Source organism: Mesoplodon mirus, assembly GCF_964341445.2.
Source record: "Mesoplodon mirus genome assembly, chromosome: X".
NCBI lineage: Eukaryota > Metazoa > Chordata > Mammalia > Artiodactyla > Ziphiidae > Mesoplodon > Mesoplodon mirus.
In genome coordinates, this window is record NC_138981.1 from 21612579 (window position 1) to 21625539 (window position 12961).

General features: G+C 42.4%; 1 protein-coding gene across 1 annotated transcript in view; it reads right to left on the minus strand.

The window, feature by feature from the left end:
* LOC309796612 (uncharacterized protein) overlaps positions 1-12961 on the minus strand; it is an 863921-nt gene that overhangs the window by 563877 nt on the left and 287083 nt on the right. Inside the window, exon 6 of the mRNA XM_082609846.1 lies at positions 2758-2814. Within this exon, the coding sequence (XP_082465972.1) occupies positions 2758-2814 (57 nt within the window). The remainder of the gene's footprint in view (positions 1-2757; positions 2815-12961) is intronic.

Genomic DNA, 12961 nt, shown 5'->3' on the forward strand with positions numbered 1-12961 from the left:
AAGACCCCCATCTGGTCCCTGGGTGACATCTGGTCTTCTTCCATTGGCACAGGGTTCTGGTACTCACATAAGCAAGGCAAGTTCACTAGCAAAATAGATAGCATACAGAAAGAGCCTACTCATGAAAAAGCATGTTATACATCTAAGAATTATTAAAAAAAAAACCCAACACTTCAGTCTGCTTTCAGACTGAAACCTTCACCTATAGGATCTTGGTTCAGAAAGGGATTAACTGTCCCTTTCAGTCCAGATGCTACTGAAATCTTGAGATTCTGTAACAGGTCCTTCCAAGGTTTAAGAGCAGGGATGAGACTCAACTTTGACTTTTAGCCTTAGTCCATCTCCCTCATCACCATGGCTCAAGCTCACTGATTGCCTCAAGACCTGAGTGTATATGGTAGGCTGCACTTGAATTTATGTAAGTCTACAAGTAGCCATACTTACATAGGCTACATACAATCATGAAAATTATACTCATTAATCAAACACAGGGAACTCCCATTAAAGTCCCTATTGTACTAGAAACACCTGAAGAATTTGAATTGCCATTAACTGCAGAGGTATCTAATTTCAATTCTTCTATTTCCAGAAGAGACTGAGGCCCACAGTAATATACCTACTTACCAAAAGACACAGAACTCAACAGCAGCCTAAGTGTAGAATCTAGCCTTCCTGACTACAAGTGCCCCACACTTCTCAGTGACTTTTTTTAGTGCAGCCAATTGGCTTGAACCAATACAATCACCTTCTCCAATAAATCTAACTATAAGCACCTGTGTTTTGAGCACACATGCTCCACTCTGCCCAGATCCTGGCCAACCAAGAAGTACACTAGATACACAATCCTCCAACCAATCAGGTCAGAATTAGCCTTGTTGCTCTAACCTTGGGAATTCAAAGAACCTGAACAGCCCTGAGGTCTATGTGCCTGTAATTATAAAAAAAATATTAGCAACTACCATTTAATTAAGCATCTACTATTTGAATCCCTCTATAAGACCCTTTACATGCACTCTCATTTGACTAGGAGGACCATCTGAGGTTAGTTAAGTTAATTAAGGTCACACAACTAGGAACAGGCAGGCCTGTGATCCCAACTCAGGTTAGATTCTAGAACCCACCGTTCTTTCTACTGCCCTGCTTATGAAGAAGGGCCTTTCCACCTGGGTCTCCAAGCTGATATTCAAGTTTCTTCCCTTTGGGGCTGGAGCCCTCACCTTGAACCTAGGCAGCCTTGACTGGGGCCCTGACATCATATGTGTCTTAACAGCCCACTCCCTGCAAAGGCAGGACCTGACTTCTGGACTTGAGTCACTGGCTGGAGTCCTGCTCCTAGAGGGATGGGCATCTGGCAATAAGGCCAGTCACTTGTCACTGTCCAGACCACAGCTGCTGGCTCCATCTACTACACAAACCCTGGGGTAGAGTTAGTTCACCCAGCCTGATCCACTTTCAACACTTCGCCCATGGTTACCTACTATGGGCGAGCATTACCTTAAGCACCTGAAATACAGTGTTGCGGTACTCATTCACCCTGGACTTAGCCTGCCTCTCATCCACGACCACATAAGATCCTGACAAAAAGCATGCTGAAAAGAGATCAGATTTGGTATTACCAGAGGCGGGGGTTTGGGGGAAGGGAGATTGAATGAGGGTGGCCAAAAGGTACCAACTTCCAGTTATAATATAAATAAGTACTAGGGATGCAATGGACAATATCATAAATATAATTAACACTGCTGTATGATATATATAAAAGTTTTTAAGAGATTAAATCCTAAGAGTTCTCATCACAAGGAAAAAAATTATATATTCTATTTCTTTAAGTTTTTATCTATATGCGACGATGGATGAACATTCATTAAACTTATTGTGGTAAGTATTTCATGATGTATATGTAAGTCAAATAATTATGCTGTACACCTTAAACTTATACAGTGCTGTATGTCAATCATATCTCAATAAAACTGGAAAAAGCCTACTCAATAAGTATTTCTTTGGTAGGGGGACATAGTTGGAAAGGCCTTGCCAAAGAGATAGCTCAAGAAACAACAAATCTCAAACATACACAGCGAGTTTCTGGGTGCCTGCAGGATCATGGCTTGTTCATCATACTGCATATCGTCAGAAGGAAACAACCAACACAGGTTTATAGTAAGTACATCAGTAGCGATAAGAAGTTGAAAAACAAATGACATAGCTAAGACTGTGAGGCACGTTGTCAGGTGGTTAGCAGTTCATCCTGTAGGAGCTATACCACAGATCAGTTCTTTCCTATGTGCACAGGAATCACCTGTGGCTCTTGTTAAAAATGTGGATTCTATCCCACTCCTGAGCATATATCCACAAAGATGAAAACTAATTCCAAAAGATACATGCACCCCAATGTTCACAGCAGAACCATTTTAATAGCCAAGGCATGGAAGCAACCTAAATGCCCATCAACAGACAACTGGTTTAAGAAGGAAGCATTACTCAGCCATAAAAAAGAACGAAATATTGCCATTTGCACCAACAAGGATGGACGTAGAGATTATCATACTAAGTGAAGGCAGAACAAAGAAAGAAATACTATATATCATCTGTATGTGCAATCTAAAAAATACAAATTAATCTATAAACAAAACAGACTCACAGACACAGAAAACAAACTTATGGTTACCAAAGGGGAAAGAGGAGAGGGAGGGAATAACTAAGAATATGGGATTAACAGATACAAACTACTATATGTAAGATAGATTAGCAACAAGGACTTACAGCATAGCGCAGAGAACTATCTTCAGTATCTTGTAATAACGTATAATGGAAAAGAACCTGAAAAATAAATACATATGTATAATTGAATCACTTTGCTGTACACCTGAAACGAACACAATATTGTAAATCAACCATATTTCAATAAAGTAAATGTGGATTCTAATTCAGTAGGTCTGAGGCAGTGCCTGACGCTCTGCATTTCTAACAAGTTCCTCTAACGTGCTAACACAGCTGATCCTCAGACTGCGCTTTAAGTAGTGAGCCCACAGACCTCACTGACCCAAGTTTAAAACAGAGAAAAAATATTTTACTTCCTTTGATTTAAGTTATGTAAGTAGATGGCACTAGAACCTTACAGCCAAGTTGCATGACCTTACCATAAAAGTAATCATTTACATAGGAAAAAAAAAAACAAGCCAGCATTGAGTCTCAGGGTGTGAGGGAGAAGGAGGTTGAGGGGTTTGGAAACACATATAGAAATCAAAGGGGGGAAAAATAAGCCACAATCACATAAACAGCAACAAAGTCGTTCACTTGAATAAATATTCAGTGTTTAAAAAAGCAGAGAATAAGGTACCTGCTAAAGTCAGGCCCAGCTCACACTAAGGAATGCCAGATAAGAACGAACCAGGCCTGGGACACCAGCTCACCGGCAAAGAGCAAGCAAATCTCAAAGTCTTAACAACGGGAAGAAATCAGTGCAGGCAAACCAACGCCGGGGTAAGCACAGGATCACAAATATAGATCTAGGCAAACCGATAGATGCCCGTAAGTGGGAAAGAAACAGCTTCTGATCTTCAGCTTCCAAAAGGAACTAAGCCAGGGAAATCCAAGTACCTTAGTCCCACAGGAAACAGTGTGTCCAGCAAGGAATCCAGGAAGGGATAAAGCATGGGAGCTAGAACACTGAGCAAAGGCCCAAGTGTACGTGGCACCTTGAATCAGCCGTGAAGATGCGTGGCTCTGAGCGAACGAAAGGCCTTTTATGCCTTCCTGAGTGCGGGGGCGGAATCAACGAGTTAAGTGAGTTAAGTGGATGCAGCTGTGAAAACTGTCAACTACTGCTACGCCTGTTAGCAGAGCAGTGAGCCTCAAAGTGTAGGTCCCCTATCAGTATTATCAGCATCACCTGGGAGCCTGTTAAGAAAAGTACATTCTCAGCCCCACTCCAAAACTACCGAGTAAGAATCTCTGTGGGTGGAGCCCAGCAGTCCGTGTTTTAGCAAGTCCTCTAGGTGATTATGATGCATGCTTAAGTTTGGGAAACATTATAGTAGAGTCTATGGAAAGCATAAGTGGAAAGACAAGGCCAGGTGTGACAAAGGAAAGTCATTATAAGCAGCCCTAATAAGGGTGCTTTTATGAAGCTCAAGGCTAAAGCCGGTTTACAGGGGGGAGAAAACCCAGTAGAGAGAATGTGAAAGAATAATTAATAAAACCTGCTCAGAGATCAGCAAAGTTGGGCAATGAAGTTCAGTGGTAGAGTTTTATCAATGTTGAAGAATCATCCGACCATGTGTATAATACTCATATTTAACTCTGATTAACGACAGACATTGTGAGTGTCAAGAGGGATCAACTCATAATGTGTCTGAAAATTTGCTCTTGCTGTATTTTCAAGAGACTCACCTAAAAGAAGTGCTTTCTGGTGCCAATTGCTTGTGAAGGTATCTTCTGAGAGGGGGGAAAACAGACTTGAGAAAAACCAACATGGTGGTAATGTGAGCTATTTGACAAAAATATTGAGAAAGAATTTTGTTTTAAATATGGACACAGGTGTCAGACAAAAGCCAAAAACATGTGGAGGTTTTTTTTGTGTGTGTGTGTGGTACGTGGGCCTGTCACTGTTGTGGCCTCTCCCGTTGCGGAGCACAGGCTCCGGACGCACAGGCTCAGCGGCCATGGCTCACGGGCCCAGCCGCTCCGTGGCATGTGGGATCTTACTGGACCAGGGCACGAACCCATGTCCCCTGCATCGGCAGGCGGACTCTCAACCACTGCGCCACCAGGGAAGCCCCATGTGGAGGTGTTTAATTATACTGATTGATTCACAAAACACGTGTTGAACATCTACCCTATTCAGACACTAAGGATGCAAGACCGAATAAAATACCTCTTTCAAAATATTGCAGTAAGGGGATCTCCCTGGCAGTCCAGTGGTTAGGACTCCTCGCTTCCACTGCAGGGGGCGCGGGTTCGATCCCTGGTCAGGGAACTAAGATCCCCCATGTTGTGCAGCACGGAAAAGAAAAACAACTCACAAAATACTTGCAGTATGGTGATAAGGGCGGGGTGGAGGAGACAACAATAAATTAACCGTTGATAGAGCTGCAGTAGAGGTTCACCCAAGGAGCTGTGGGAGCATAGAGCTTCTCCAGGAAGCATCAAAGAGCTCTTTTCAAAAGAGAGCATCTGGGCTTCCCTGGTGGCACAGTGGTTGAGAGTCCACCTGCCGATGCAGGGGACACGGGTTCGTGCCCAGGTCCGGGAAGATCCCACATGCCGCGGAGTGGCTGGGCCCGTGAGCCATGGCTGCTGAGCCTGCGCGTCCAGAGCCTGTGCTCCGCAACGGGAGAGGCCACAACAGTGAGAGGCCCGTGTACCGCAAAAAAAAAAAAAAAAAAAAAAAAGAGAGAGCATCGCTTAGTTTGACTCTGAAGAACAACAAACTGAAAGAGCATCCTAGCAGAGGGAACGATGTGTGGGAATATGTGGAGGCTTGCACCGGGTGGGGGAGAGGACACGAAGCTAGAGAACTGACCCTGGGCGCCATCCAGGTAATACTGGCGAGCCAGGGAGGACCAAGAAGGGACGTGCCCATCAGAAAGACCACTCTCCCGCAGTCATACGGTGAGTGGATTCAAGAGAGGGCCAGAAAGGAGGCTGGCAAGATCAGTCAGGAAAAGACAGTCACAATTCAAATGATGGACTAGGACATTAGAGCTCAGAAATGCAGGAATTATGCAGTCCAAAGGGATGATGAGGCCCAGGATATGACAAAGCTGAGACACACTGACGTGCCAGGATCAATTGGGGGATGGGCCCTAGCAATTTGTAACCGACATTAGCAACAAGTTGGCGATCAATTTCATTATTTTTGTGAACTGGAGATGATTCAAGGCTATCCCTGCAATAATGTCAGTTTAACATTTCAATCTGCTCTCTGGAGTGGGAGAAGAAGGGCTCAAGGGAGCCCACAATAACTGCTGAACACCTTCTCTGAGCAACACATTTGAGCACACAGCAGTGACAGGATGGGAATGGGTGCCCTCCCTCCTGGAGCTCACCAGATGCTGGTTGGGGGGGGGCAGGTTATATACCTCACAGGCCAGGAATGGAGTTCGCATCACCTGCAGGCCATCTTACCTATGTTCCATCCAGCACATCGCTGAGGGGAAGGAAAGGCAGGCAGGCCACAGCCGTCTTCTCTTCCCTCTGATCTCAAGTGGGAGAACTCTGGCAGACATCAAGGAAGGTTACCTTTAGCATCCAATAGACCAGTGTTCTGGCCATAGAGGCTTCCATGAAAGGAATGACACAGGTAACCCTTTTCTTTCTCCTGGCGCTGAATCCCTTCCCCTTGGTGGAATCAGTATCAAGAGATGGAAACTATGGGTGACTTCAGCTTAGGAGGGGAGTACCCTTACCTTGGAAGGCCAGGCAGGGGTTCTCAGGAAAGGATGTCAGCTTGGGGCTGGCCCTACCCCAAGTCTCAGGGAAAAGTAAAGGTAGGGAGAGGATACAAAGTGATATTTTGAGATTTCTGCAAATTCTGGACCAGCTCATCAGATAGGAAAGAAGATGGGCATTTGCTCAACACAGAAGTCTGGACCAGGGAATTCCCTGGTGGCCCAGCAGTTAGGACTCCACACTTTCTCTGCCGCGGGCCCAGGTTCAATCACTGGTAGAGGAACTAAGGTCCCACAAGCTGTGTGGCGTGGTCAAAAAAAAAAACACGTCTGAACCATAACAATGCAGGGAGCATATGGCTCAGATTCCTTTGGTCATATCTCAGACCCCTCTAGCACAGGACACAGACACTCCAATTCTGCTCCCACGGATATGACTAACACCAAGGAAGGTCTAGAGGAGGGGCAGTTGAATATTGAGGAATAGAAAGTTCAAGTGTTCAAAAGGCCCTGGAGGGATTTACAAGAAAATATTAAATGGCAGTTTTTCCTGTGTGTCAGGATTTCAGGTGATTTTTCAATTTTCTTCTCTTCAATCATTGGAAACTTCTATAATGAGTATGATTTCCATTAGTAATAATTAAAATTATTTAAAATATTATTATCATGCTGGACAAAGAACCCAATGTTAAAAAATTGATACCATCCCACAAATATAGGACAGGTATATGAGTACATAAAAAAAAAGCAGATGTAAAGTGATGAATCTATGATAGGAAGTAAAGATTTTAGAATAACTGGTCGTAATTGAAAATACTGTCCATTCTGTGGTTCAAAGATATGTAGAACCTACCCAAATGATACTAAAAAGATTACCATCCATAGCTGAGAATGTGTAAATATGTACATGTAAATTCTGATATGTAAATTCTGATATGCTAGAATTCTGTTTCAATGCACTGAATTATGTTGGCTTCCTTAGGTGTAGGAGCTATAACAGAAAATCAGAACCTCAAAGACTAGCAAAGGTGAGTTAAAAATGGGAGAGAATGAAATAATAATGGTTAAATAAACCCTGGTCCATCCATAAAATGGAATATTACTCCACAATAAAAAAGGTACAAACTATCCACATATGCAATACCCTAAATGGATTTAAAGGGCATGATGCTTAATGAAAAAAATCACTCTCAAAAGGTTACATACTGTATGCTTTCATTTACATATTCTCAACTTGATAAAACTATAGAGATACAGAGCAGATTGGCAGTTGCCAGGCATGCAAATATAAAGCAGTAGCACAGGGGAGGGAGTCTGTGATGATGGAACAGATCTACATCTTGATTGTGATGGTGGTTACATGGACCTACACATGGAATAATACTGAATACAATTATGCGTGTGTGCACACACACACACACACACAAATGAGTGTGTGTAAAAATGGTGAAAACTGAAGATCTGTAGTCTAGTTAACAGTGTTGTACTGATGTCAATTTCCTGATTTCTTATTATACTCCAGCTGTGTAATATGTCACCAATGGGGAAAGCTGAAGGAAGGATGCATGGGATTCTATACTATTTTTGCAACTTTCTGTGAGTCTATAATTATTTTAAGATAAAAAATTTTTAAAACATATCTAAATTGGTAGACATGGACACATTTTCTCTTCTTTAGCAAATGGGAAATTTCTCATAAAATATTTAATATTAAACTAATAACGTATAAGGGTGACCACCATACTAAATTTAGTACTATAGCTTAAGAAATGCTCCTTTAAGAATTGGTATGTGGGGCTTCCCTGGTGGCGCAGTGGTTGAGAGTCTGCCTGCCAATGCAAGGGACACGGGTTCGAGCCCCAGTCTGGGAGGATCCCACTATGCCCGGAGCAACTAGGCCCGTGAGCCACACCTACTGAGCCTGCGCATCTGGAGCCTGTGCTCTGCAACAAGAGAGGCTGCGATAGTGAGAGGCCTGCGCACCACGATGAAGAGTGGCCCCCGCTTGCCACAACTAGAGAAAGCCCTCGCACAGAAACGAAGACCCAACACAGCAAAAATAAATAAATAAAAAATTTTTAAAAAAACTTAAAAAAAAAAAAGAATTGGTATATGATAGCACTGAGATCAGCTCAGTGCTTTGTGACCACCTAGAGGGTTGGGATAGGGAGGGTGGGAGGGAGACGCAGGAGGGAGGAGATATAGGGATATATGTACATGTATAGCTGATTCATTTTGTTATACAGCAGAAACTAACACACCATTGTAAAGCAATTATACTCCAATGAACATGTTAAAAAATATATTAATTAATTAATTTTTTTAAAGAATTGGTATGTGAGAGCAAAGATGAAAAACAGGAACCTGATACAAAATGCACCCACTGAAGAAATGACCAAACACAAATGAAACTAAGTTAACTATATTTTTTAAAAATTATATAGTATACCAATCCTTCCTATTTCCCACATTGTCCATGCATCAAATCCTTATAGCTGTGGTTTTATTTCTGTTTACAGAAACAAAGTATATATATCACTCTTCCTAGGAGAGGGTGGCTAACAATGAATACACATTTTTTTTTTTTTTTTTTTTTTTTTTTTTTTTTTTGCGGTATGCGGGCCTCTCACTGCTGTGGCCTCTCCCGCTGTGGAGCACAGGCTCCGGACGCGCAGGCCCAGCGGCCATGGCTCACGGGCCCAGCCGCTCCGCGGCATATGGGATCCTCCCGGACCGGGACACGAACCCGTATCCCCTGCATCGGCAGGCGGACTCTCAACCACTGCACCACCAGGGAGGCCCGAATACACATTTTTTAAAGAGGAAACTTGAGGTTGTAAAAGAGAACAAAGAATTAAAGTGGATGTAATGTTTTTAAGTGCTTCATACTGAAAAAAGAGACAGAAGCCCAAACTGACTAAAAAAGTCAGGTAAGGTAACACCCAGGGAAAAGGAGACCTGTGAAAGGATGTTCATTTCAACAGTGTTCACGACAGTGAAAACCTGGAAACAACGTAAAGGTCCATTGATAGGAGGATAGATAACATACACTATGGTGTATGGTCCATAATGGCCCAGTACAGAGAAATTAAAAGTTTATATAAATATTCATGAGCATATGTCAAAACAAAGATAGTAAAATTGAAAAAAAGCGATTTCCTTAAACTATATGTATAGAATAATGTTAATACTTACCTTTTGCTATATGTGGTAAATTAAAAACCATACTCAGTAAAAAATAAAAATAAAAATAAAAAAATAAAGTAGAGGGCAGAGCAGGAGTGGAGGGCTTCATTGTGAAACTGAGGACACATAAGCTAAAGGGATGGAGACCTGGACCCCCTGGCAGCATCTGGGAAGGAGGGAGCAGAGACTTGCTTAGAGGCCTGCCTGAGAACAGATGCTCAGGGCGGTTTCTATGGGACCACAATGGGACCCTGAAGGAATCAGACAGGCAACAAGCCTTTGGATGGAGAATTTGCATATTAGCCTGCAATAAAGCAAAATGGAAATACCGACATCTTATTGAAATTCAAGTTCTACCTCAGAAGCAGCCCCCTACCCCAACGCTATACACAGTCTCCAGGTGTTTCTCGCCTCGGCCCTTCTGCCAAGTCCTGGGAAGGGGAGGAGGGGTGGGTTGCTGGTCTCCTCTGGGGAAGTTCTGGAGAATCAGTATACATGGTCTGGTCCACCATTCTGATGCAGTTTCACATTGCCCTTGGTTGACAATAGGTTCTGTTCCTAAACTTTAACCCCCAGTTTCTAAACATTGTAAGTTTATAAGAAGTATTGGCAGTAACTATGAGGCTAGTTTAATTCCATATTAGTCCTTTATGAGGCCCTGATTCTTTCTTAATCTTGACAGAATCCATTGGTCTTTAGCCTGAACATAATCCAAAAGGCAACAACAGATGCATGAAGACGAATGAGATATTTAAAAGGTATGATGGGAAAAAATAATAGCAGGAACATTTATTTAGCACTTACTAGATTCCAGTTCTAAGTGTTTTCACATGTTAACTTAGTTAAGCATCATGACAACCCTGTGAGGGAAGCACTATTATTATCACCATCCCCATTTTACAGATGAGGAAAGTGGAAACACAGAAAGGTTAAGCAACTTCCCCTAAATCACATAATCATGAATGGAAAGCTTTAATTTAAACCCTGTCTCAATGGAAATGAAAAAGCAACAAAGAACTAGGAAATGGGGATTGTCTCCCAAAGGGATATTGTCTTCAGTCAAGTATTTGTCTCTGTTCTAGTGCTGGTATTTCCTATTTAATCCCACATTTTGAATTCACAGGAACACTTTTCAACAAAATGTTTTCTGCTCAGAAAACAACTTCAAAGAAAATGAGTGCAATAGGCCAAAAATATAGGTCAGGGGCAAGGTAACCAACATGAAAGGAGATATAAAATTATATTTTCCCACTTTGAGTCATTCAGCTTCAAACAAGCCAGTCTCTTGAAATCAGATATCCTGTAACAGGTCCTATTCCACACTCCAGAAAGAAAACATAGAAAATGATTGAACTGCCACACATATCGTACAGTTGGGCCTCTGCATCCACGGGTTCCACGTGTAGATTCAGAGGGCTCTATGCTCCGCCATTTTATAGAAGGGACTTGAACATCTGCGGATTTTGGTATCTGCAGGACAAGGTGGGACGATTGACCTTATCCAGTGAGACGGTGTAGTGTTGGTCCACAGCAGTGATTCTCAAATAAAGATTTGTGTCAGGATCGCATAGAGTGCTGATGAAGGACACAGAGGCCCATTCTTGTTAAAGTGAGGCACGGCCTGGGTCTTGGTATTTGACTAAGTTCCCAGATGATTCTTACATCCACCAATGTTTGAGAACCACTGGTCTATAGGATTCTGGGTTCTGGTAACTGGTAGAAAAGAGTCTGGGACAGTAAAAGTGCTCTTTTAGCAGACATAAGCTTCATGCATCATAGCTCCACGCCACCTCTTCAGTGTGTGCGTTCACCATGGCTCTCATCAGCCCCACGTAATTGCAGTTTACTTGTCTTCACCCCCCAATGTAAGCTCTGTCTTGCCGAGGGTTGTGTCTCCAGAATGGAACCCAATGTCTACACATCATAATTACAAAACAAATTTTGTTGAATGAATCAATTGATGGAAATCTACCATCATTAAAATTATAGAATGGGAGTATTGAAGATAGTATTGAATTGTCTGTAAACCTAACTCCAAAGCGCACAGAATTCAAGTATTTGAACAGTTTTGTAATGTATGCAGTCACTCCAAGGGTTATTTCCTTTCACTCCCAAGGAACTGGTCGGATAACTAGTTAGTGATGCTGAATTCTAAGCCTGCATTATCTCTTTCAGTGGGGAACCTAGGTACATATCAACCTCCTAGTGTTTCCTTAACTTCTCCCTAAAACATAGATTACTCTATTACTCACCCACCACATAAGGAGTATTTGAACTAATCAATTAATGACCTGGCCATTTTTTAAAATACCAAGTGCTTTTCAAATGTTTATTATATGGTCCTGGGTCTAATAATGCTGCTCTGAGAATTTCTTTCATTGAATTAAATGTTGTTTAAATATAAAAGAGTGACCTTTTAATCATGAAACAAACGAACTGCCATCAATTGAACAAGAGTGATTTTTTTCACGACTTGAAATAATCCAGTCTAAATAATCAAATACAAAGCATGCACGCAAAAATGGTACCACACTCACTCTGAAAATGGTTTCTACTGAACAACAGAGCAGATCCCAGCTCTCATGCCACACTGGCATTGTTGTCCACCAATGGTGAGGCTGTGTAGGAGTGGTTTAAGGGCATGGGATTAGAAACAATGAGATCAAGCTTGCTTCAAGCTTGGAAAGTCACTGAACTAAATGCACCTTCGATTTCTTCATCTCTAAAATGGGGGAAGTAATTGTATCTTCTTTAATGGGTTATCAGAGGAGATCATGCGTGGGAAGTGTTGAGCTTAATGCCTGGCACAAAATAAGTCTATCCCTAGGCCTGTTAGTTCCTTCCTATCCTGTCACAACCCTATCTAAGCCAGTCCTATCCTACTGGCCTAGACACTTAGGGAAAGGTTTCTGTAAATGATAACACTTGAACTAGACCTTAAGAGATGAGCAAGACAGACTGAAGGGCCCCAGCTTTCACACTCATCTATGGTCTAGTCAGCTGTGGCCAAGGAGAACTGGGGACACATGGAGCAGAACATGGCCACCTAGGTGAGTTTCCTTTGAGTGGGGACACTGTCCCTCAAGGGATGTCTTAGAATGTCCTGACCTGTCCAGAATGCCCTGCTGAGGCAGCCTGACATTCTTACCCATCTTCAAGCTTAGTGAGCTTTCCACATGTCCTTGGCACATTTGTGTGCTTGTGTGTGTAATGAACTAATAGAAAATTCTGGTAGCCAATCCCTTTATGTTTTACACAGACTTAAAGACTTTCCTTGGATCTGTAGCAGAAGAAACATTTCCATTTTCAGTATGGGCCTGCCATCTGTCCAAAGACTAGCTTCTAGAGCGCCACCTTCTCTCCATTGCTCTTTTTCCTACCACACAGGT